This window comes from Protopterus annectens, chromosome 6.part0 (assembly GCF_019279795.1).
Source record: "Protopterus annectens isolate FY-2018-M chromosome 6.part0, PAN1.0, whole genome shotgun sequence".
NCBI lineage: Eukaryota > Metazoa > Chordata > Ceratodontiformes > Protopteridae > Protopterus > Protopterus annectens.
In genome coordinates, this window is record NC_056737.1 from 1,615,944,672 (window position 1) to 1,615,971,006 (window position 26,335).

A 26,335-nucleotide genomic window follows, 5' to 3' on the forward strand; every position below is an offset into this window, starting at 1 on the left:
CCGAATTCCAAAGTCTAGGTCCGGCGTCGGTTGTCGTCGCTTCTTCCCTGACGTCAGTGCGACAGGGGTATAAAAGAACCAGCCAACGCCATTTTCTTCAGTTTTTCTTGCCCCAGATGTCAGGTGCCCCCAGAAGGAAGGCAATACATAAATTTATGTAATAATGCAGTGCAATATAATCAAAAAACAGTAGTTGCAAGCAAATACACCATAAATGAATACCCCAATCAGGTTGTATGAGGAGGTGTTAGCCAATAGGCCTGTCCCAAGAGGGGAAGGAGGGAGGGAAACCTGGACTGCAGCTGTATTAGCACGCGAACATCTACATTTATGGTAGGTACAAAACTGTACTATGTTCATCGTGCATACAGCTGCAGTCATAACAGATGGGTAGAATCCCAAAGCTAAAAAAGGGGTGGTAGGCACTAGGTGGAACTAGGAGGAGCCAGGATGCCCTGCAAGACTGCAGTGGCAAAGCCTGCTCTAGTTTTGGAGTATAATGGTAGGTGGTAGTGCTTGAAGAATGTATGCACAGAACTCCAAGTGGCTGCTTCCAAAATATCTTTGGTAGGAACTCCTCTGAGGAAAGCTGCAGAGGTAGCTGTGGCCCTTGTGGAGTGAGATCGGATGCCTGCAGGTACAGTTTTTCCATGAAAAGAGTAACAAAAGCGTATGCAGTGGGCTATCCATTTTTTAGATTGTCTGTTTGGAAACTGGCTTCCCTTGAGCTCCTATAGCATAGGACACAAAGAGTTGTTCTGATTTTCTGAAAGGCTTTGTTCTGTCCAAATAATAACGCAGCTGTCTGTGGATGTCCAAGGAATGTAGTAGTCTCTCCCCTTTGTTTTGAGGATTAGGGTAAAAGGTAGGTAAGTGGATAGCCTGATTCAAAGCTACCCTGGATACCCACCTTTGGCATAAAGGACGGATTGGTTCGTAAGGAAACTCTGTCCTGATGGAAAATGATGAAAGGCTGCACAGCCATTAGGGCTTGTAGTTCCAATACCCTGCGAGCTGAGGTGATAGCCAGAAGGAAGGCTGTTTTCCAGGATAAATGTTGCAAATCTGTTGAGGCAGCTGGCTCAAAAGGAGGCAAGGTCAGCTTTTCTAGAATGAAATTGAGGTCCCAAGGTCCCAAGCAGGTATTGGTTGTTTCCTTGGGGGTTTTATATTCTTAGCCCCTCTGAGGAACTGTCTTAAGAGGGGGTGAGAGAATAAAGGAGGATCAGTGTTGTATTCTGCAGAAATGGCTGAGGCATGGATTTTGATGGAGGAGAATGAAAGTCCACTGCTTAGCAGCTCAGCTAGATACTGTAATATTTGAGGTAAATTCAGTATTCCAGGATTCTGGCCCTTTTTCACATTCCAGGCACAAAACCGTTTCCATTTTGCGGAGTAAGCTTTCCTAGTAGAAGGCCTTCTGGCCTCCAAAATGACATCCTGCACCTCCTTGGAGAGTAGGGTCTGTTGTGAAGTTAAGGAATCTTCCATGCGGCCAGATTGAGTGTTTTCAGCTGACTGTGAAGAGTTTTGAAGCTGTGCTGAGTCAAAAGAAGAGGCATTAGAGGTAGGGTCCATGGTGGGGAATGCGTCAGGCTCCTCAGGAGTGGGTACCAGTGCTGTCTTGGCCAGTCTGGAGCAATGAGAATCATCTTTGGTCCGTCTGCTCTGGTTTTTAATAGAACTTTGGGCAGCAGAGGAAGAGGTGGAAAGGCATAAACTGTCATTGTTGTCCAACTGAAAGAGAGAGCGTCCACTCTCCAGGCCTGTGGATGAAAAGTCCTTGAGCAGAATTTTGTCAATTGGTGATTTTTGTGGGAGGCAAAGATATCTATGTCTGGCCTTCCCATGCTTGAATTATCTCTGTAAAAACTTGAGGATGCAACTTCCATTCGTGTGGATCTGCCATATTTCTGCTTAGGTTGTCTGCCAGCGTGCTTTCCTTGCCTGGCAAGTACTGTGCTTGAAGTTCGATTTGTAATTCCAGAGCCATGTTCCAAAGTGACATGGCCAGCCTGCATAGGGGGTATGAATGGGTTCCTCCCTGTTTGTTTATGTACCACATTACTGTGGTGTTGTCTGTCCTTATCAATAGTTGACCTGGATGCAGAAGGTCTTTGAAAGCTATAATAGCATTTATTACTGCTAGCATTTCCTTTTGACTGATGTGAAGGTGCTTTTCTTTTTGGGACCATTTGCCCTGAATGCACCGAACTGTCATGTGCACCCCCCTGGCGTAGTCCGAGGCGTCTGTTGTGATGACTTGATTTGCTTGAGGCTTGCAGAATGGGAGACCTGTGTTTCTTTGGCATGCTTGAGCCCACCACAGAAATTCCTTTTGAAGACATGGAATCAGTGGTATTATTGTTTCCAAACTGTGGCTGTGTTGAGACCATAGGTTTTTCAGGTACCATTGAAGTTTCCTCATATGCAGCTTTGCACATGGGATTAGTAGGATGCAAGATGCCATGAATCCCAGAGCCTGTAGGATTTTCCTTGTAGACAGCCTGGTGAAATTTGCTAGTTTTCTGAAGTATTGAGTTAGTTGCCCCTGTTTCTCTGGCGTGAGGTAGGCCATCTGGGTGTTTGTGTCCAAGTTGGCACCCAGGAAAATTATTTTTTGAGAGAGTATTAGCCTTGATTTTTTTTTGCTGACTGTGTATCCCAGAGAATTCAACAACATTATTACAAAAGCCAGATGTTTCAGAAGTATGTGTTTGCTGTCCGCTTGGATCAGGCAGTCGTCCAAATATGGGTATATTTGTATCCCTTGAAGTCTGCAGTAGGCAATTACTGATGCCAGGCATTTCGTGAATACTCTGGGCGCAGTAGATAAGCCAAAGGGCAATGCAGAGAATTGATAATGGGTTGAACCTGCAAGAAATCCGAGGTATCTTCTGCAATCTTGTCTGATTGGGACATGCAGGTATGCCTCCTTGAGGTTCAATGTTACCAGCCAAGACTCCTTGCCCAGCATGGGAAGAAGCTGCTGTAATGTGAGCATCTTGAATTTTGGCACGAGTAAAAATGTGTTTAGGATGGATAGGTCCAAAATAGGTCTCCAATCTTTTCCCTTCCTTGGTACCAGGAATAGTCTGGAATAAAAACCTTGACCTTGTTCTTGTGTAGGTACCTCTTGAATAGCTTTCATGTCCATGAGATCTGAAATTTGTCTTTGTGCCTCTGCCCTTTGATTGTGTGGCAGGTTTGGCATGCCTCTCATTTTTGGAAGGGTGTGAAAATGGAATCTGTAGCCTCTGTTTATAATGTCCAGGATCCATTTGTCTTTTGTGACAATATGCCAATTTTTCGAAAATAATGCCAGTTTTCCGCTTAAGGGTGCTGCCATTTGAACTTTGCTTGGCATGCAAAGGGGAAAATCATTGGGTTTGCTTTCTGAATGGCTGTGAACTATCCTCACCACCTCTTTGTGTAGGAGCTTGCCATTGTCTGCCTCTGCAGTTTAATACCCTCATGGTTAAGGTGGCCGAGGTGTATACCTTTTTTCCCCACCTTTCTAAAGCTCTGGAATCTCTCTCTGAAGGTAATGGATTTTTAGCAGTGGAGGCCTTAATTCCCTTGGGGCCCTGTGAGATAGTTTCTGGGTCAGCCGCATGGCTTTTGTATAAGAATTGGTGTGAGTCAGGAACCCGGTAGTACCTGTTAGGCTTGACTGGGGCTGGAGGTAAAGAGTCTGGGTTAAGGCAGGCCTCCGAATACACATCATCTAGAATGTCTAAGACAGGAGGTATAGCCAGAGGCCTGTGCTGAGGGAGCAAGAGAAAATCCCTAAGCCTTTTCTTGGAGTCTGAGTACTCTTGGCCTTCCCAGTGGAAGTGTTCCCTCAAGGTATGCAAGGTTTCCCCAAAATAGTAATCCTCAGGGGGGGGAGACAGAGGGAATGGACTCCTCTGCATCAGAATCTTCAAAAGGGGAGTATGAATGTTCCTGTTCATCAGAGTACTCTGAAATAATGGAGGCCTGGTCCAAGGAGGGGGATTCTTCCTCCACTCTGGGCCTTTTGTCCCGGGTTGAGAACCCTGATAAGAGTAATCAAATCCTCAGCCATTTTGAGCATCTGTTTTTTAGGCATGGGGCCTGGAGAAGGGCCCTGTGGAGCTTGTCTCTTAGAATGCATGGCTGCTCTACACTTAGTGAAAGCCTTGATGGACAAAGAAGAGGAAGGCTTGAAGACACCTTGAGAGGTGGCAGACCTGTCTAAACTCTTGAGTTTCACCACCTAGAGTGGCTTCGGTATCGGTAGTCGGGGTGTGGGCCGAGGAGCCTGCGACCTCGGGTACAGTAGACACCGCCAATGAAGTGTCGTCGGTAGTCAGGGGGCTGCATAGGCGCCTCACTGAGAACCGGACCACCTGTAATCGGCTTTGGCGTGGTGTCGGTAGAAGCCGCGGACCTCGTGTGTCGGTCCTTATCTTTGCGTCTTTTACTCAAAACAGGAGTCGGAGAATCCGACGACATAATGTAATTAAATTTTTTGCCAAAATAATGTTGGGCGAACTCCGCCCAACGCTTAATGGTGCGTCTGTTGAATGTAGCACAAAAATGACAGGCCGAGACATCGTGGTCTGGGCCTAAGCAAGGAATGCAGAGGGAATGAAAATCCTTATGCGGTATTTGCTTCCCACATGAAATACAATTATTAACTTTGTCTGACATCGGTCTGAGGCAAGAAAAGTTTCAACGGGTACTTAGCTTTCAAGAAGACTTCGGTTGCAAAATTTTCGTAATTTCAGGAGCTGGCCGACCGGCACTTGCGAACTGCTTCTGCTTCGGGCACCGCGCGGCAAGAAAGACTGAAGAAAATGGCGTTGGCTGGTTCTTTTATACCCCTGTCGCACTGACGTCAGGGAAGAAGCGACGACAACCGACGCCGGACCTAGACTTTGGAATTCGGCCGACCGAGAACCCGCCTGACGGCAGGAGAACCCCATCTGTTAAGACTGCAGCTGTATGCACGATGAACATCCTCTTGCTGTGAGGGGACAATGCTACCGCTGCACCACTGCGCTGTCATTTTAGGTATGACGGGAGAAAAGCCAGCAGTACCACAGTTAAGTATCCATGCTGTAGCGGAGGAAGAAGCCTGATTGCTGGTAAACACTGTGGAAAGAATCAGTCAAAAGGCAAGTTGTAAGACAAGTGTTCATAATCAGCACACACACAGTCACAAAGTAAAGCACAAGCGGTACACAAAAAACATGTCAGAACTCAAAGCCCCGTTTCTGATATGCCCTCTCAGAAAGAACCAAAGGTAAGTTGTCACAAAGTGTACAGAAGCATTCAAGTTAAAATACTTTTTCTTCCCTGTAAAACATTCCTCAGTCATTAAAACTTACACAAACAAAGTTCTCAAAAGCAGTACACTTACCACAAAATTAGCTCTGTTCTAAAAATAGTGGTCCCTGATAGACAACTTCTGATACTGTAGAATTACTGATTTTCTCAAGGGGAAATACTGGTTTTGGTAAACAAATAAAATATATTAATATATTCTTAAAACAGCAATAATTGTTAGGTGGAAAGGTTTCCCTATTGGGACTTATCTTGCAGAAATGAAGCTTGAAGTTGACTGCTGTTACTGTGAAGCCTCAGAGCTGCTTTACCTCAAAGTGTCAAGAAAGTACTGAAGTTATTGACATGTCTGTAAGAGGGGCAGGCAGTCAAAGCTTCATGAAGCTGGCCAATTATTGCATTCTGGACAGAATACGACCTATATAGTTAAAGGCTACTGCAGCAGGGATAATGAAGAGCATTCTTAATGGTGAGTCACAGTGTATTAACAGACAACTTAAGCAATACTATAAACAGTAATGGGAAATCATAAGCAAGCAGCACACAGCACTGCAGAAAGAGTATGTTCACGCTGTCTTATTAACTAGAGCAGATTATACAAACTATATTCACTTTTTAATCATGTTTCTTATCTGATGTCTACAGACAAGTCATGAGACTGCTTGAATAACATTAAATGCAAAGAAGCTAAACACTTGGTACTGGTATAAATGCCATAGTATTTCTGAGGTACCTTTATAAATGTCATGACAAACTAAGTGATGTAACAGTCGGCATTAGAACTGGTAGGTGGCTCATGGCTCAGCAGAATATGCATCATGTTAAGGCAGCATATCATGTGCAGCACCTGAATGTGCCGTCATAAAACTGTGGCATTAAGGCAGCTGTGGACAGCTGAACATGATTGGCATCATAGACTGTGTGAGTGGACCTGGTAGATGGTTATGTCTCCATGGCACACCCAGTTGGTCAAGGCAGCATACTATGTGAATCAGAGAAGAAAGGTCATAAACAACTCCAAGTACACTGCCAAAGGTCTACAAAGTTATAGTTCTGTTGTATACATACATCCAATTCTGGAAAAAATGTTATCTGAAATGATGGTCTTTAGGTAGTTAATTTATCTGAAACATGGAGTGGTTGCAGCAAATCTCTACAAAATATAAACAGGACCCAAATCCCTGCTCACTCATCTGTACTAGCAGAAGGGACCTCTCCATTACTTGAAGACCAAAACTGCATACATAGTTGTGAGTTAATGAAATTACTACTTGAAATATAAAGGGATTAAGCAGACAGTAAGAGCACGAATAGTCAAAGTGTACACAGTGCGCTTGTTTTAGAGGTTGCCCTACAGCTGTCCAGTTATACACTGCAGTTGAACTGTAGAAAGTTATGAAAACTATAAGCAGGCAGACCACTGTACAGACTGTAAAACAGCAAATACCTATCCACAAAGCTAGTTGTAATTTAATAAACAAAAATTCTCAGCAAGTTAGCCAAAACTACTCAACCAGTAAAGGAGGCCAGCCATGACAAAATCAAGTATAAAACCTTGGCGCCAAAGTAAAATATAGGGGGATCTGATACAATACTTGGTAACAGCAGTGAATGCTTGTTTTTAGTGAAACTTAATACAACAGAAAAGAAAGAATACAGTGAAAGCCCAGACCCACAATGAAGACCATCCAAAAATCTATCCCTTGATGTTAACCATACTGGCACAATTTGGGGGCTGTATCTGTTGCATTACGGTTTGTGCTAAATATCTGGAACCAAAACTAGCAGTGAACAGACTGTAAATAAAACAGTTCTGTAGGCAATAATGTATTTTAAGGTTTTATCTGCAAGCATACACTATGTAACATAAAGCTTTATATCAAATATAATTCTAGGGTTATGCTTAAAATATGCAACGGAAACACTGTTGGAAGGAAAAAGCGTACTAATAAAGATAAATACAGAAATATAAATAGCAGCTCTAACATTCCTGGCCAAATAAAACAGTCTTAAATCAAACTTAAAAGCACGTTACTTTTAATGTATTATGTTGCATAAAACAAAGACAGAGGTTAAAATAAAAGGCATACGAGCCACATAAAGAAAAACTTACCCGTACTTAGTAGATTCTCCATGGCATCTGAATACTGTATTAAGCGAACATGATACATCCATGACTGGAGACGGTAAGAGTTCCCATCAGGACTTTTGGGATCTGTGTAGAATTTCTCCAGGCTGCAGCTTCCATTGAATTTGGAATCCAGAAGTATCCCATCACCGTTCCTCTTGTCCCAGTAGAAGACATCTGGTTCTGGATAATAACGCATACCTACAACAAGGTTGATCATGTTATAAAGAAGAACCATAGTGTTGCAGAAGCAGAGTAGGTCAACAACGAGAAATTAAGAGGCGGTAAATATCACAATTATTTGCAAGCCCAGCTGAGTATTAATACACAAACATTACTTGAAACAAGTTGCCTTTACACCAGGAATAGTATTATCTCAAGCCAAGATTAGCAAAAATCAAACATGCCTCTTCTTCAACATGAACAACAACAAAATAGTATACCAGACCACAGAATGCTTATGAAATAAAGTCTACGCAAGGCTTTCATACTGCCTAAAAAAGTAATCATTGCTAGCCTTGTGTCAAAAGTTAATTTCCCAAACTTAATCAAGGTATGTAAACACATGCACACCATCTTGTAAAGCCACGTTAACCAAAACTGACCCAGTGAAATACATCCCATCACGAATGGAGGTGCATAAAATATAAAAGTAGAAAACACAGTGCAAGACATTTAATGAGTGCACTGTTCTCTTCAATTCTCATACAATACAGGCATAAGAAAGAACCACTGAAAAAGAAATATTTCCCCCTAAAAAGGCTGAAAAGTATGAAGTGAGACAAAGGCAAGGGAGATTGCCTAACCATACAATGTGGAGGCAAGCCCTGAAGCAGTAGATATTAATCTTCAATGATGCAGAAAAAGGCCACTTTGCACTCTTTGCTCTAATATACATCAGGTGCCACCATGCTTAGAAAAGGTGTGGACTGAGGACCAAGTGGACGCCTCCAGAATATCTTGGGCAGACAGGGCAGGTGCCCCTCCCTGATGAAGGTAGAATGACAACTGTGGCCCTGCTGGAATGAGTCTTAATGTGTTTGGGTAGCTTTTTGCCATTATGCTTGTAGCAAAAGCAAATACAATTATAGATCCACTTAGAGAGAGTCTGTTGACATACTGGTTTACCCAGTTTGTAGTAGCAAAGGCCACAAAAGGCTTATCAGCTTATTTGGCCAAGTAAGACCACAGCTGTCTATGTATATCCAGGAAATGTAAGGTTCTTTCCCTTCCATTCTCTGTGTTTGGGGAAAAAAATAGGGAGTTGGACTGTTCGATTTAGGGAGAGCTCTGTTACCACCCTGGACATGAAGATCTAAGTTAGTTCTCAGTGAAACCTACGGAAGGGTTCTTTACACATTAGTGCCTTAAATTTATCCAAGTAAGACCACAGCTGTCTATGCACATCCAGAAAATGTAAGGTTCTCTAACCTCTATTCTGAGGGTGTATTAAAGTAGGCTTGGGCATTCTAGAGGGCTGCCAGAGTTTATTCATTGTGTGTGCAATTATACTATCCTTGGGAGATGGAAAGGGCATCAAGGTATCCTGGCACAACATCAATTACTCTCACAACATTTTTTTTCCACTTACTGCTACACTGGGTGAGGGAGTTCAGGGCATACAATGATGCCATACATGCACACTGCTGCACATAAAAGGAAATCTATAGCTTACCCTTTCTCACACATTTAGACGGCTTTGTAGCACTCCCTAGCCTCCAACAGGGCCAGTACAGGGCTGAAAACTCCCACAGCTGTAAGATTGCTGGCTATCATCTACTCATGTCTACCCCCTAACCAACTATCCAGCTTTACAAGTCACTAGTCGATCACAAGTCACCAGCACTGCAAACAGATGTCTCTTTGCCAACAAAACAGATACAAGTCTGTATTTTAACACATTATCTCTATGTCTTTGTGCCCAGTCTGGTTTCAACATTTCATCCTACACACAGTTGTCTTAAATAGAAGTCGTGTACGCCTATACATTCTTCATTCCTGTCTTGTCTATGTACTAAAATGACAAGAGATGACTTGTTCTTTATATCAATACTGCCTTTTGTTGCTGACCTTACACAGACTGTTCAAAATTATAACTGTCACCACCGTCAGATTATATAAAACACCTCTAAAGTATGGTTACCATGACAAAACTTTTAACTTGCCAATTCTTTTCCCATGTCTCAGACTATGTTTTTATTCTCTGGTATTAGCAATGCAGCTAAAACAGGCCACTTACTCTTTAGTCCTGCTGTCTTTGAAGAGCAAAAGACAGGCTGAGTCTCCTCAAAATAATATTTTATATTCTAAAACAAAGAATTCTTAATCTTTACACTTTCACTGCGTGAATAGTTCACTCCATTTGTCTGTTTGACCAAGGATAACATGGAACTGAAGTTGTGCATTTAAATTCCAAGTTGTTTTCAAACCATTTGAATTCCTGGCTCAAACACTGTGGACCACTGTGTGATAGCATTAATATGCTTTCTCGTGAAAGAAGAGATTTCAGCGTCCTAACTGTACTACCAATAATACTGCGTGACAGCTTAATTACCATTATTATTTAACTATCCAAAAGTAATCTGTGAGATAATATGAGCTATACCACTCTTGAAAAATCTAAAACCACTCATCCTAAAACCTGTTGCTGTTTATGCTAACATTTCTTCTCCTGGATTGTCACTATGGTAGTAAAGTACAGTTGTGTACACTTACCATAAATGTAGATGTTCGAGTGTATTCACTGTTGCAGTCATTACATTTGGGTAATCTGCTGGCAGGTTGCCCTCAGTCGGCCTGATTAACAAAGTCTTGGGTCCTACGTCGGTTGCTGTCCCTTCTTCCATGGCATCAGGTCGTCAGGGGTATAAAACATGCAGCCGATGCCATTACATCAGTTTTTCTTGCCCCAGATGTCAGGTGCCCCCCTAATGGGGAGCAAAAAAAAAAAAATATATATATATATATATATATATATATATATATATATATAAATAAAATAACAATCACAAAAATATACCTCCAAACAATAGTAAATACACCAAAACGGTTTTAAGCATAATAACAGAAAAACAGGGGGCTGGAGGGAGGGTAACTAGGACTGCAACAGTGAATACACTCGAACATCTACATTTATGGTAAGTGTACACAACTGTACTATGTGCATCGTGTTTCACAGTTGCAGTCATTACATTTGGGTAGATTCCTAAAGCTAAGGTTGGGAAGATGGATTTATACAGCATTAGGACTAGCTATAAGGCCCTGCAAAACAGCAGTGGCAAAGCCAGTTCTGGATTTAGAGAAAATTGGTAAGTGATAATGCTTGGTCAAAGTATAAACTGAACTCCAGATACCAGCTTCTAGAATATCCCTGGTAGGAACACCTCTGAGAAAGGCTGTTGAAGTAGATGCAGCCCTGGTGGAATGAGATCCGATCCCCTGGGGGATAGGTTTTCCATGGTGCTTATAACAGAAACGAATACAATGGCTTATCCATTTAGAAATGATTTGCTTTGAAATAGCCTTCCCCTCTGTCCCTGCAGCAAATGCTACCAGCAGTTGTTCAGATTTTCTTCGAGATTTAGTCCCGTCCAAGTAGAATCTAAGCTGTCGGTGTACATTCAATGAATGCAGAATCCACTCTCCCTTGTTCTGTGGATTGGGAAAGAAAGTTGGCAAATGAATGGACTGATTAAGAGCCACACTGGATACCACCTTGGGCATGAATGATGGACTGGTCCTGAGTGACACTCTGTCCGCATGAAAGCTGATGAAAGGCTCCACTGCCATAAGGGCCTGTAATTCAGATATCGTTCTAGCTGAAGTGATTGCTAAAAGGAAGGCTGTTTTCCAGGAAATAAATGTTAAGTCTGCATTTGCAGCTGGTTCGAAAGGAGGTAGATTGAGTTGCTCCAATACAAAGTTAAGGTCTCAGGCAGGGATTGGAGCTCTCCTGGGTGGTCTCAAGTTTTTGGCATCTCTGAGATACTGCTTTAGAAGAGGATGAGAGAAGGGGGGGGGGGGGTTCTGTGTTGTAATGAGCTGAAACGGCTGAGGCATGGATTTTTATGGAAGAAAAGGACAGGCCCTTATGAAGCATTCAGTTAAGTATTGCAAAATCTGAGGTAAATTGGGCACTGCTGTGCTCATCCCTTGAGATTGATTCCAGGCACAAAATCTTTTCCATTTGTCAGCAGAAGATTTTCTAGTACTAGGGTCTTCTCGCCTCCAAAATGACCTCCATCACAGGTTTGCTGAGGGATGCTAAGGATGAATTTAAGTGATACGCCAAGCTGCAAGATTCAATGTTTACAGCTGAGGGTGCAGAATTTGCTTCTCCTGCTGAGACAGTAAGGAAGGTGTCTGAGGCAGGTGCCATGGAGAAATGTGTGACACACTGCGCAGGAGTGGGTACCAGTGTTGGCAAGGCCAGTCTGGAGCAATCAAAATAATTTTTGGCTTGTCCTGTTTGACTTTTAGTAGAACTTTGGAGAGCAAAGGCAGAGGAGGAAAGGCATAGACTGATAGGTTTTTCCAGCTGAAGGACAGAGCATCCACTTTCCAGGCTTTTTTGTGATGAGTTTTTGTGCAAAATTTGTCCAACTGGTAGTTCTGGGGTGAGGCAAAAGGATCTATGGCTGGGCTCCCCCATTTGCGTGTCAACATGTTGAAAATCCATGGTTCCAGTTTCCATTCGTGAGGGTCCAGGAGATTTCTGCTCAGTTAGTCTGCCAGAACATTCTGCTTTCCTGGCAGGAATTCAGCTTGTAGTTGTACTTGATAGCTCATGTGATGTTGTCCGTCTTTATCAGTAATTGTCCTGGATGAAGGTAGTCCTTGAAGGCTGTCAGTGCATTCTGTACAGCTAGCATTTCTTTTTGAATGATACGAAGGTGCATTTGATTTGGGCTTTATTTGCCCTGAATGCACTTCCCTGCCAGATGAGCCCCCCGTGCATAATAGTCTGAAGCGTCTGTAGTTAGGGTTTGGGCGGCAGGGGGTGGTGTGAGTGGCAGTCCCTTGTTTTGGTGGCAGGCCTCTGCCCACCACAGGAACTCTAGGCGCAGGCAAGATACGATAGTAATCATTGTTTCCAGACCGTGACAATGTTGACTCCATAAACTTTTTAAGTACCACTGAAGTTTCCTCAAATGCAGTCTTGCATACAGAATTAGAAGAATGCACGAGGCCATGAACCCCAAGGCTTGCAGTATTTGCCTTGCAGATAGCAGGGTTTTTGTGGCCGCCTATTTGAAGTAAGTTACCAAATGAATTTGATTTTCTGACGTAAGGAAAGCCATCTGGGCATTTGCATTCAAGCTTGCACCCAGGAATGTAATTTTTTGAAAGGGTATCATTTGAGATTTCTTTTTGTTTACGGTGTACCCTAGAAAGGTTAGAAGTATTTTTACAAATGCCAGATGTTTTAGAAGAATGTCCGGGTTTTCTGCCTGAATTAGACAATCATCCAGGTATGGATATATTTGTATATTTCTTTGCCTGCAAAATGCAATTACTGGAACCAGGCACTTTGTGAATACCCTGGGCGCAGTAGACAAGCCAAAGGGCAGTGCAGAGAACTGATAATGCATGCAGCCTGCTTTGAAGCGTAGGAATCTTCTGCAAGATTCCCTGATTGGGATATGCAGGTAAGCCTCTTTTAAGTCGAGAGTTGCCAACCAGGCATCCTTGCCTTGCATAGGAAGTAGCTGGTGAAGAGTCAGCATCTTGAATTTTGGAATGTCCAGAAAGGTGTTTAGAGTAGACAGGTCCACAATTGGATGCCATGATTTGTCTTTTCTGGGTACCAGGAAAAGTCTGGAATAGAAACCTTGTCCCTTTTCCTCTTCTGGTACCGGTTGAATAGCCCCCATGTTTAGAAGGGAAAATATTTGTTTCTGAGCCTCTGCCCACTGATTTGGGGGCAGGTCTGGCACCAGTTTGGCGTTGGCAGCGTGTGGAAATGAAATCTGTATCCCTGGGACACTATATTTAAAACCCATTTGTCCTGGGTATAAGTTGCCAGTTTCTTGAATGAAGAGCCAGTTTTCCCCCTAAAGGGGTGGCTAAGAGGTAAGTGCTTGGTAATTTCAAAGGGAAGTTCATTGAGACTGTTTACCATAGGGTGGTGCCTTGTTGTTTCCAGATTTGGAAGTGGAAGCACCCCATTGCTTAGTTCTGAAAGCCCCTTGGGACTGAAATCTGGTGGTTTTGGAATGTCTGGGTTTGCCCGTAGAGGCTCTGGAAGGAGCTGGAAAGGACCAGTTCTTAGTAGGCCAATGCCTACTAAATCTAGGAGGTTGTACTTGTAAGAAATTTTTCACAGTTTGCATAGATTTAGCTTGATCTTCCATCTTTTTTAGAACTTCTTCAGCCTTATTGCCAAATAAGCGGTCCTGCTGTAAAAGGAGCATCCAAAAGTTTTGCTTTAACATGATCAGGCAGAGACTGCTCCTTAAGCCAAGCATGCCTTCTAAGCACAGACCCAGTAACAGCAGCCCTACAAGAGGCCTCTAAGGAATCAAAAACACACTGCAAAGTATGTTTGCCAACTTGTTCAGTTGAATGCAATAAATGCTGCAAATCTATATATATAAAATTCTATTTAAAAATACTAATTAAATTTATGTGTAAAATGGCAAAGTCTCAAAATTCATATTACTACATTAATAAATAATGAAAAAATCTATTCATTTCTTATGACAACCATCTAAACCCCTTAATTTAATTCTAGCATCTAATATTCACTGATCACTTTTCAGAAAGTCCTAATTATATTATTTATATGTTTCTATATATTTTAATAAATTAATATCAATGCATATTGTACAGTTAATACATTTTCCTAACTAATAACTATTGACATAACTTAATTTTATCTTCTGGAAGCTCTATGAATTAATATGGGTTTTAAAGATGTGTTATCGTTTAACCCTGGTGTGGTTGATGCATCCGTATACAATTGCCACCATACCTCCTTATAACTTAACATTTCCTTCATACAGCCTCCTCTAGGATTGTGTCTAATCTGCTCCAATATTGCAAATTTAAACTTATGTTCTTCACCGTATTTTTCTATATGTCTGTATAAGGCGTTGTTTTTGTCCTTTCTTCTTACACTATACATATGATCATAAATTCTCCTTTTTAAAGCTCTCTCTGTTTTTCCTATATAGTATCCACTGCATACTATACACTTAGCCATATATATAACAAAACTAGTACTGCAATTCCCCTTCCTAAACTTTTACTTTTGTTAATGTTTTCCAATACCTGTTCCCGTGACTCCATAATATCCCCACACTGGTTACAATGGCCACATTTCGTTGTCGCATTTACCCCATTGTCCCTAGTGTAATTCTGAACTCCTATAGTTCCTTTTTCCAATAGCTTCTTTAAATTATATCCCATTTTGTATACAAATAACGGTTTCTCTCCTACACATTTGACTAAACTATTGTCCACTATAAATATTTTCCAGAATGATACCATAATGTTCTTAATCTGGTGTACAAAAGGTGTATATTCCAAGATACAAGCACGTTGGTATCTAACTGTGCTGTTAACTGTATCTACAACTGTATGAGAACCATTGATTTGCTCTTTACTTCCTAACAGTGGGGTATATTTCTTTCCCCATTGTTCAATGACATATTGCTTAACATCCCTCATCATCAATACATCATAATTCCTTTCTTCAAATAATTTTGTAACATAATCCATTTCATTTTTCATTTCATTAAATCTCGAAGTCATCCAGGCTACCCTTATACATTGCCCCTTGTATATGTTGTATAATAATTTTTTAGGCTGATTGCTAGTGTATTGTAGGTAATCGTTAGAAAAGGTATTCTTTCGATATATAGCTGATTTAAAACCCTTACTATCGTGTAATATAAATGTATCCAAATAAGCTATACCATTAAAACTCATAGAATGAGTGAACCGTAAAAATTCACTGCTAGTATTGATAAAAGTAATGAATTTGTTTAGCTCATCTTTATTTCCCTTCCATAATATGTAGATGTCATCTAAAAATCTAGTGTAATGTATTACATGTTTAAAGAGAATGTTTGGAAATAAAATCTTCTCTTCCCAATTTAACATAACTAGACTGGCGTATATAGGTGCACTGGCTGATCCCATTGCTACACCATTACTTTGCTGATAGTATTCACCTTCAAAATAAATGTAGTTATGTTCCAATACAAGTGACATACAGTCCATTATTAAACAAACATGATCCCACTCTATGTTTGTATGTTTCCTTATGCTTTCACAAAACATCTCCAGTCCCAATTGTTTGGGAATACATGAATATAAGTCGATGACATCTATAGTTACATAAATAAGGTCACTGCATTCTATATGTGTAGGGAAATTGGTCAAAAAATCCCAAGAATCCTTTATTAAGTGTGGGATATAATTGTACGTGTTTTTTAGCCAAGTGTCAACAGCTATTCCTAAAGGGAATGTTTTGGCTAAACTACCTGACACTATAGGTCTAAAAGGGGGGTCTCTTACACTTTTGTGTACCTTTGGTATACCAACTAATGTAGCTAGTACTGGATACTTTACCTTGATGAAATTGTAAACATCAGTATTGATTCTATTGTCTATCCAAAATTCTTCTATGTAAGAATCTATTCTATGATATGCTATATTGATTTCATTGAGTGATACTGTATCATAATTCCCTGATTGGGTCAATAGACTGAATAGTTTGTTAACATATTCCAACTTGTCATATAGTACCACCCCTCCCCCTTTGTCCATTATACGTATGTCTTTGTCTCCCCTAAATTTTGCAAGTATTTCTCTCTCCTTCAGTGTCAGATTGTCTTTTTTGACCTTCATTCTTGTTTTGTTCTTTAATTTATAAACTTCCCTTATCACATGTTTTTCAAACATTTCTACTTTTGGATTCATTAATGGAACATAAGTACTTTTATTTTTTAATCTATTTTCTACTTCTACAGTGTCCTTTTTTACTACTTGGTCCTCCTTCTGGAACATGATGGCTAGATTGAGTTTCCTGGTGAACAATTTTACCTCACTTAAATGGTCCACAAGATCAAATGGGGGTGTCGGGATGAATTTCGTTCCCTTAGCTAACAAGTCAAAATGCATTTTGTTGATTGTTGAACTTGTATAATTATAGATTTTAAAGTTATTAAAGATGTGAGTTACTCCATCCACTTTTATATAGTTATTGTCATTGTTGGTTTGAATCTGAATAGTGTTTGTCGTATTAGATGTTAATATATAACCTGGCCTGTCCTTTGTCCCCTTTAAAATCTTTTCTGTTGGTTCTTGGGGTAATAATTCCCTATCCCTCTCGTAGGTTTTCTTTTCCAATACTGGGAGTTCCACGTCCTTTGAAAATTTTGTCTATGGTTCCAATTACCTCCGAACCCTTCTGTATTGTCATACCTTACCCTTTTAAATTTGCCCCCTGTCTGTCTATTACTATCATCTTCCCCATGTTCTATGTTATCCGCTTTCCACAGATAAGATTCATTTTCTTTGTATTGGGATATGTCCCTATTCAGTTTGACACACTTCTTCTCATATCCCATTTTTGTTTTTTTATCAGCTATCTGGAACTGTTTCACATACAGATCTTCCCATTGTTTAAACACCAAGTCATTTACTATTTGACCATTAAGTTCCTCAACCTCTACAATTAATTGTGATAACTTTTCATCATTAAATTTAATCAACATGTTCATAAATCTATAACCACATTCATCAAAAAATTTATTGAATACTTCTATATTTTGTTTAGTTAATTCTACACCCATTGGATGTTTGAAGAACCGAAGACCCTTAGGTACTATTTTCAAGATCAAACATTCATGCAAATATCCATTATCTATTTTGATACCATTAATCACATTCAATTTCTTTCCAAGTAAATATATCATATCCTTTAATGTCCCGTTCGTGGGAAGAGTACTTCTAAGTTGTTCTCTAACTTTGTCATAGTTGTTAAAGTTAAAATTGCTGGAAAAAAATGTTTTTAATTGTCCATAATTAATCCCTACTTTGTCAGTTTGTGACTTGTCAGTCAACTTGTTAGTTGCACTGACAGATGAAAAAACAGTACCTTTTTCTTTTGTTCTCTCCACCACATCAGAACAAGTCCTTTCTGGTAGAACTCTTTTGGATTTGGTTCCTATACGTAGAGCTTCTTCATCGTCGTCGTATTTGTATAAGGAGAAGTCAAAAGTTATATCAGTGGAATTCAAGTTCAAACTGTCCCTTAATAAACTAGGAAAATGTGTCACTGAAAGATCAATTTCACTTTTTTTATTAGATGCTTTTGGTTGTCCAATTAATGTTTCTCCCTTCGCCAAAACTGCTGATTCTTTGCACTTTTCTTTACGTGAGTTGTGGAATGGTTCTGCAGAGACAGTCACCGGTGCATCTTCCTTGCCTCTACGCTCTCCTTCTGTGCTATTGGTACCTTTAATACCACTAGTACACCTCCGTTTAGTTGGTGCATCCACTGTAACTGTCGGCGACTTGATATTAATACAGCCCTGCTCCCTTGTTCCACCATTAACTCCATCGCTAGATTTAAAAATTGAAACATCACCACTACCTGTCTGTTCTTTGTCCACTTTCAGAATCAAAGTGGAACATAGTTGCGTTAATTTAAAGACTTCTTCTCTGAGTGCCGTTAGTTCCTCCAAAACGGAATTAATGTCGGTATTCCCAGAGGTAGTCTTCGCCAGAGGCTGTTCTGTAGATCCCTCCATGGTACGACTACAGAATCAAAAGAACGATGAACTCTACAAACTGCGCTATCTTCCCTGTAACAACGTTGCACACAGAGGGAACGCAGTGCAGTCTCCGAAAAAAAGCTTTTAATATAAAATAGATACAGACAGATAAAACATTCCCTTGCCTAAGCAAGCATGCAGAGTTAAGCGCTTTCACCTACAGGATGTAGGCTTCCTCAGAACTGTGCTTTCACATTTACAAAGTGTTTAAATAACTTTTTTTGGCGCCATTTTCTACAAGCATATACAATATAGCATATCATAGAATAGATTCTTACATAGAAGAATTTTGGATAGACAATAGAATCAATACTGATGTTTACAATTTCATCAAGGTAAAGCATCCAGTACTAGCTACATTAGTTGGTATACCAAAGGTACACAAAAGTGTAAGAGACCCCCTTTTTAGACCTATAGTGTCAGGTAGTTTAGCCAAAACATTCCCTTTAGGAATAGCTGTTGACACTTGGCTAAAAAAAACGTACAATTATATCCCACACTTAATAAAGGATTCTTGGGATTTTTTGACCAATTTCCCTACACATATAGAATGCATTGACCTTATTTATGTAACTATAGATGTCATCGACTTATATTCATGTATTCCCAAACAATTGGGACTGGAGATGTTTTGTGAAAGCATAAGGAAACATACAAACATAGAGTGGGATCATGTTTGTTTAATAATGGACTGTATGTCACTTGTATTGGAACATAACTACATTTATTTTGAAGGTGAATACTATCGGCAAAGTAATGATGTAGCAATGGGATCAGCCAGTGCACCTATATATGCCAATCTAGTTATGTTAAATTGGGAAGAGAAGGTTTTATTTCCAAACATTCTCTTTAAACATGTAATACATTACACTAGATTTTTAGATGACATCTACATATTATGGAAGGGAAATAAAGATGAGCTAAACAAATTAATTACTTTTATCAATACTAACAGTTAATTTTTATGGTTCACTCATTCTATGAGTTTTAATGGTATAGCTTATTTGGATACATTTATATCACACGATAGTAAGGGTTTTAAATCAGCTACATATCGAAAGAATACCTTTTCTAACGATTACCTACAATACACTAGCAATCACCCTAAAAAATTATTATACAACATATACAAGGGGCAATGTATAAGGGTAGCCCGGATGACTTCGAGATTTAATGAAATGAAAAATGAAATGGATTATGTTACAAAATTATTTGAAGAAAGGAATTATGATGTATTGATGATGAGGGATGTTAAGCAATATGTCATTGAACAATGAGGAAAGAAATATACCCCACTGTTAGGAAGTAAAGAGCAAATCAATGGTTCTCATACAGTTGTAGATACAGTTAACAGCACAGTTAGATAACAACGTGCTTGTATCTTGGAATATACACCTTTTGTGCACCAGATTAAGAACATTATGGTATCATTCTGGAAAATATTTATTTTGGACAATAGTTTAGTCAAATGTGTAGGAGAGAAACCGTTATTTATATACAAAATGGGATATAATTTAAAGAAGCTATTGGAAAAAGGAACTATAGGAGTTCAGAATTACACTAGGGACAATGGGGTAAATGCGACAACGAAATGTGGCCATTGTAACCAGTGTGGGGATATTATGGAGTCACGGGAACTGGTATTGGAAAACATTAACAAAAGTAAAATAAAGTTTAGGAAGGGGAATTGCAGTACTAGTTTTGTTATATATATGGCTAAGTGTATAGTATGCAGTGGATACTATATAGGAAAAACAGAGAGAGCTTTAAAAAGGAGAATTTATGATCATATGTATAGTGTAAGAAGAAAGGACAAAAACAACGCCTTATACAGACATATAGAAAAATACGGTGAAGAACATAAGTTTAAATTTGCAATATTGGAGTAGATTACACACAATCCTAGAGGAGGCTGTATGAAGGAAATGTTAAGTTATAAGGAGGTGTGGTGGCAATTGTATACGGATGCATCAACCACACCAGGGTTAAATGATAACATATCTTTAAAACCCATATTAATTCATAGAGCTTCCAGAAGATAAAATTAAGTTATGTTAATAGTTATTAGTTAGGAAAATGTATTAACTGTACAATATGCATTGATATTAATTTATTAAAACATATAGAAACATATAAATAATATAATTAGGACTTTCTGAAAAGTGATCAGTGAATATTAGATGCTAGAATTAAATTAAGGGTTTAGATGGTTGACATAAGAAATGAATAGATTTTTTCATTATTTATTAATGTAGTAATATGAATTTTGAGACTTTGCCATTTTACACAGAATTTTAATTAGTATTTTTAAATAGAATTTTATATAGATTATGTAAGGCATTTATTTTGATGTACTTTTAAAGCAAGTTGGTGTATTTTTTCTGCATTTTTTCTGTATTTATTCTGTTTTTTAACTTTACAAACGAGCAATATGTTTTTAAATGAGTAATATAACTTTAAGGGCTGCTTGTAGAAAATGGCGCCAAAAAAGTTATTTAAACACTTTGTAAATGTTAAAGCACAGTTCTGAGGAAGCCTACATCCTGTAGGTGAAAGCGCTTAACTCTGTATGCTTGCTTAGGCAAGGGAATGTTTTATCTGTCTGTATCTATTTTATATTAAAAGTTTTTTTTCGGAGACTGCACTGCGTTCCCTCTGTGTGCAACGTTGTTACAGGGAAGATAGAGCAATGATCTCACACTTCAAGGACAGAACAGTAGGTATGCTTCCTAGATGCATATGTATATGTAGTAACAGAATAAGTGCAGGAGTGTCATCCAGGCACAGTCTGCTTCCACACAGTCCTCAATGGAACCAGCAAGTGTGCTGAGTGACATCTGTGAGGATGTTAGCCAGCACCACTGAATACTCCCTAAGTACATGGAACAGGGTACAGCTCAAAAAGACTGTCTTCATCGGATCTACAGCTGTACACACCACCTCAGTTAGCAATTACATGTATTAGATTGTCAGCGCCATAAAATCTACCCTGACCATCAGTGTTGTCCATGACCAGAGTACGGTATGAACATGGGGTGGCTGCCTGACAACAGTCAGATGGCCTACCACCCTTCTTCACAGGCAGCAGGGAGTACCTACCTCCAGAAGTGCAACAACTCAGCATCAAGCTTCATTCTTTACTTGGATATTTTTACTATGTATTTATTTTATGTGCATTTATAGCTGGTATATATTAACAATGTATTTATATTTAAGGGTGCATTTTGATACTGTATTTTGGGTGTTTAATGTATAAGCTATTTATTGAAAATAAGTTTTTACCATCATTAGTGAGAAATGAACATGCAAAAGGCTCATCTTTGTAAAACCAAGCTAGTCTCTCACTCACATCAAAAAGAATTTGTATAAATGGATGGGAAACCGTAAATTCACTCCCAGTTTAATGCCTATGCCCCTTATGAACAGAGACAGTCTATAGAATGACTCAAGTCTCCAACAACCAAAGACCCACTACCCTGATAACTACCCTCTCTCATATCTGGGATGTTAAAAGATCAATATCGTCATATCCTGGGTATTACTGGCTAGGCTTGTAAAGGCTCTTGTGTCATTAGCCTAGTATTCACCTATGAACCTATAAGTATAAACTGATACAAGGAACCAATTAATGTCTTTAGCCTGAAGAAGTTCTGTAAGTGGAAGTGAATGAAAGTACTCAATCATTTTTGTCACTTTGTCCGCAGATATTACAGAGGATAAGCTTCAGTGTTTTATTTTGTTTTTCATGTTTTCACACAGTTGCCCAAGGACATGCCTAAAGACATTTCACAACACCAACAACATTCTGCTGAATATAAATCTCTGTCCTTTTATGCTCACCCCCCCCCCCCCCCCGTAGTGGATTTAATGGGTGTAATAATGGCAACTATGCAGCTGTCACTATGAACTTAATCATGTTATTAAGCGTATTTATAAAATTAGAATGAATGGCAGCACTTGGCTACATAGTGCTGATCACCTATCAAAGAGAACCAGTACCTTTTTTTTTTTTTTTTTTTTTTTTTAAGTAACACTGTATATAACGAAAAGACACAGACTCACTATGTTAAACTGTGGGCAGTAATTTGTAGAATCGCTAGTTTCAGATTTCTAGCAATATCATGCTGGCAGAAAAAAGTCCTCTACATAACAATGCAAGATTTTAAATACCTAAAAAAGATGAATGGATCATTCAAATGGTCTGAAGAATTAAAAAAAAATAAATAAATGGAGTGCTTCATTATGATGCTTTGATATAGAGAGCAAAGATCACAAGGTTGAGTTTTGGTGCAAGAGGGAAGTTTTACTTTATGTTTTTAGTCGGCCAGAAAGGCAAACTACCTACTTTGGGCTTCTGCTACCATTTTACTGCTAGTCCAGTATCACTATTAAGTTTTTAAGTGAGAGTTACCATACATTCCTTCAATCGATGCAGCAGCACTGGCTTCTCTGTTCTAAGACATCTTTTCCAATATAAATGAGAGATATACTTTACTAATAGATACTGTTAATGACAGATTCTTGTCAAGTGATCTTAACAGACTGCATAGTATAATATCCAACTTTGGAGCACCACATATACAGAGGTATCTGTCTGAACCAAATCCCTAATGAGAAAGATTCTGAAGGTCTTAATACGGTAAATCTTCCAGGTAAATCCAGATTGAGCAACAGTCTTAAATTGATGGACTTATTCTTTCAAGACCTGTATTTATTTTGATGATCATGTTATCATTTTTACAGGGCTTCTTGTAATTATTTTGTAACCGTTCATTAACTTTGTAACAGTTCATTAACCTTGTTGAATGTACTGCCTGATAAAACAATATATTTTTTAACCTGTGTAAAACTTGCACATGTAATAAATGCACATGGCCTTTCTGAAACTCCTAAATATCTGCTATTATCACAACAGCCATTCTATCTTCTTGTTAAGCCATCATTTGATTTTGGACTACTCATATTGCCATATTATGAGAATATTACATAAACAAACTTTTGGTTCACATTTCACCTCGGACAAGTTTGTTTTGACCCTCTGGTATATTTAACCTATAGAAATTTAGGGGCTGCTTACAGCCAGGCTGGGAGTGAAATGTAACTGTTTCTTGTGCTTCCTCAGCTGGGGAACACCCTGGGATCAAGATCAACAGTCTCACCCAAAAGCGAAGCTCAATTTTGTTAGGTGTTCACTCAGTGTTGTGGTGGTGATACCCTGGGAGTCAGCTCCCTACCTCCAACTGTAAAGTGGTGCACCTACTCCCCTACCTCCAAATGTAAAGCGGTGCACCTCCTCCCCACAGCACTCCTTACAGCTGCATTATTTAATGTCATATCATTCTGCAAACAGCCAATATAACGCTTATTATGGAGGACTAATTAACTGTGAACCTTATTTACTCATTCAGGTTTCCATGTCATTCACTGCCACAAGGGTAGTACTAGCAGTGGATTAATCACCCAGTTTATATTTAAGCTTGACATTTGCCTAAAAACATTTTTTGATGACTGGTGTAATGGTTAAGGTGTTTACCTCACAGACTCAAGGTACAGGGCTTGATTCTCATTTTTGAAAGGGATATTGGCAAGGCTTAAAATAACTTACAAGGGCAGCTGGCTACTGCTTACCTATGATCTAATGAAACCATAACAGATCAGTTAAGTGCCAGCAGTGCTAATGACTCATATTCACTGTGGCCTACACAGGATACCATTGACTCACTGTGTGTATGCCCAAGGTGCATTATGCAACGTGAACCTCTAATGGACCAGGAATTATGTGCAGAGATCACGATGATAGCTGGAGTAAAATGACAGGGGATGGGATTGCTTAAAGACCACCTTATTCTGGATGCTCATTATTCAACATACCAAACCAAAATCTCATGTAAGACAGTACATAATTTGTCCAGTGAGATTTCTGCACCATATAACCTTCTGTCAAGTACTCTCTTCAATAGTGGACAAGCTTTGCAGTCCAACCCATCTTAGCCTTTGAGAGATTTTTCATCTTTTTAATGTGAGGAAGCCACATAACTTTTTTTGCAAATAAGGCTGCTGATAACATGTGGTCCTTCTTCCAAAGTGCACCCATGATGTTTTGCACTCTATCTTATACGGACAGTCTGAACTTATTTGACATTTGTTTACCAGGGAGGTCCAGCTGGGCTTAGTATACTGTTTTCTGCAGAAGCCCAGGGAGAAAAGCTCCAAATAAAGAGGAATAAAATAAGACACAGTACAATGTTATATATGCAGGCAAACACTGATTGGATACCTTCAGTCTTCTTCTTCTTTTGGCTGCTCCCGTTAGGGGTCGCCACAGCAGATCATCCATTTCCATTTCTTCCTGTCCTCTGCATCTTGCTCTGTCACACCAACCACCTGCATGTCCTCTCTCACCACATCTATAAATCTTATCTTAGGCCTTCCTCTTTTCCTGTTACCTGGCAGCTTCATCCTTAGCATTTTTTCCCAATATACTCTGCATCCCTCCTCAGCACATGTTCAAACCAACATTTGTCTCCAAACCTTCCAACCTGGGCTGACCCTCTAATATATTTATTCCTAATCCTGTTCACCTTTGTCACAAATATTAACGTCTTTAACTCTGCCACGTCCAGCTCAGACTCCTGCCTTTTTGCCAATGTCACTGTCTCCAACCCATATAACATAGCTGGTCTCACTACCCTCTTGTAGACCTTCCCTTTCACTCTTACTGGTACTAGTCTGTCACAAATCACTCTCGATAATCTTCGCCACCCACTCCATCCTGCCTGTTCTCTCTTCTTCACCTCTCTTCCACATTCACCATTACTCTGAACTGTTGATCCCAAGTATTTCAACTCATCCACCTTTGCCACCTTTACTCCCTGCATCCTCACCATTCCTCTATCCTCCCTCTCATTCACACACATATACTCTGTCTTAGGCCTGCTGACCTTCATTCTTCTTCTCTCTATAGCATATCTCCACCTCTCCAGGTCTCCTCCACCTGTTACCTACTTTCACTACAGATCACAATGTCATCTGCAAACATCATAGTCCACAGGGACTCTGGTCTGATCTCATCTGTCAACCTGTCCATCACCACTGCAAATAAGAAAGGGCTCAGAGCCTATCCTTGATGTAATCCCACCTCCACCTTAAACGGATCCGTCACTCCCACCGCAGACTTCACTGCTGCCACACTACCCTCGTACATATCCTGTACCACTCTTACATACTTCTCTGACACTCCCGACTTCCTCATACAATACCACAACTTCTCTCTAGGCACCCTGTCATAGGCTTTCGCCAAGTCCACAAAGACAATGCAACTCCTTCTGACCTTCTCTGTACTTCTCCATCAACACTCTCAGAGCAAACATTGCATCTGTAGTACTCTTTCCTGTTGATCATTAATCACCTCCCTTCTTAACCTAGCTTCCACTACTCTTTTCCATAACTTCATGCTGTGACTGATCAATTTAACCCCACTGTAGTTACTACAGCTCTGCACATCACCCTTACTCTTAAAAATCGGTACCAAAACACTTTCTCATTTTCCTCAGGCATCCTCTCACTTTCCAAGATTTCATTAATAATCTAGTTAAAAACTCCACTGCCATTTCACCTAAACACCTCCATACTTCCACAGGTATGTCATCTGGACCAACAGCCTTTCCGTTCATCTTCTTCATAGCTATCCTTACTTCTCCTTGCTAATCCACTGCACTTCATGATTCACTATCCGCACATCATCCAACCTTCTCTCCCTCTTATTCTCTTCATTCATCAACCCCTCAAAGTACTCTTTCCATCTGCTCAATACACTCTCCTCGCTTGTGAGTATGTTTCCCTCATTATCCTTTATCACCCTTACCTGCTGCACATCTTTACTAGCTCGGTCCCTCTGTCTAGCCAATCGGTACAGGTCCTTTTCTCCCTCCTTAGTGTCCAACCTTTCATACAACTTTTCATACGCCTTTATCTTTAGCCTTCTCCACTTCAAGCTTTGCCATGCACCTCATCTCCTTATACTCCTGTCTACTTTATTCATCTCTCTGACAATCTCACTTCTTCGCCAACCTCATTCTCTGTATACTCTCCTGTACTTCCTCATTCC

General features: G+C 39.8%; 1 protein-coding gene across 1 annotated transcript in view; it reads right to left on the reverse strand.

Annotated features, from left to right (window-relative positions):
* The window catches only part of NDUFA10 (NADH:ubiquinone oxidoreductase subunit A10), a 440,169-nt gene that overhangs the window by 333,764 nt on the left and 80,070 nt on the right, over positions 1 to 26,335 (reverse strand). The window contains exon 3 of the mRNA XM_044075063.1: positions 7,427 to 7,642. Within this exon, the coding sequence (XP_043930998.1) occupies positions 7,427 to 7,642 (216 nt within the window). The remainder of the gene's footprint in view (positions 1 to 7,426; positions 7,643 to 26,335) is intronic.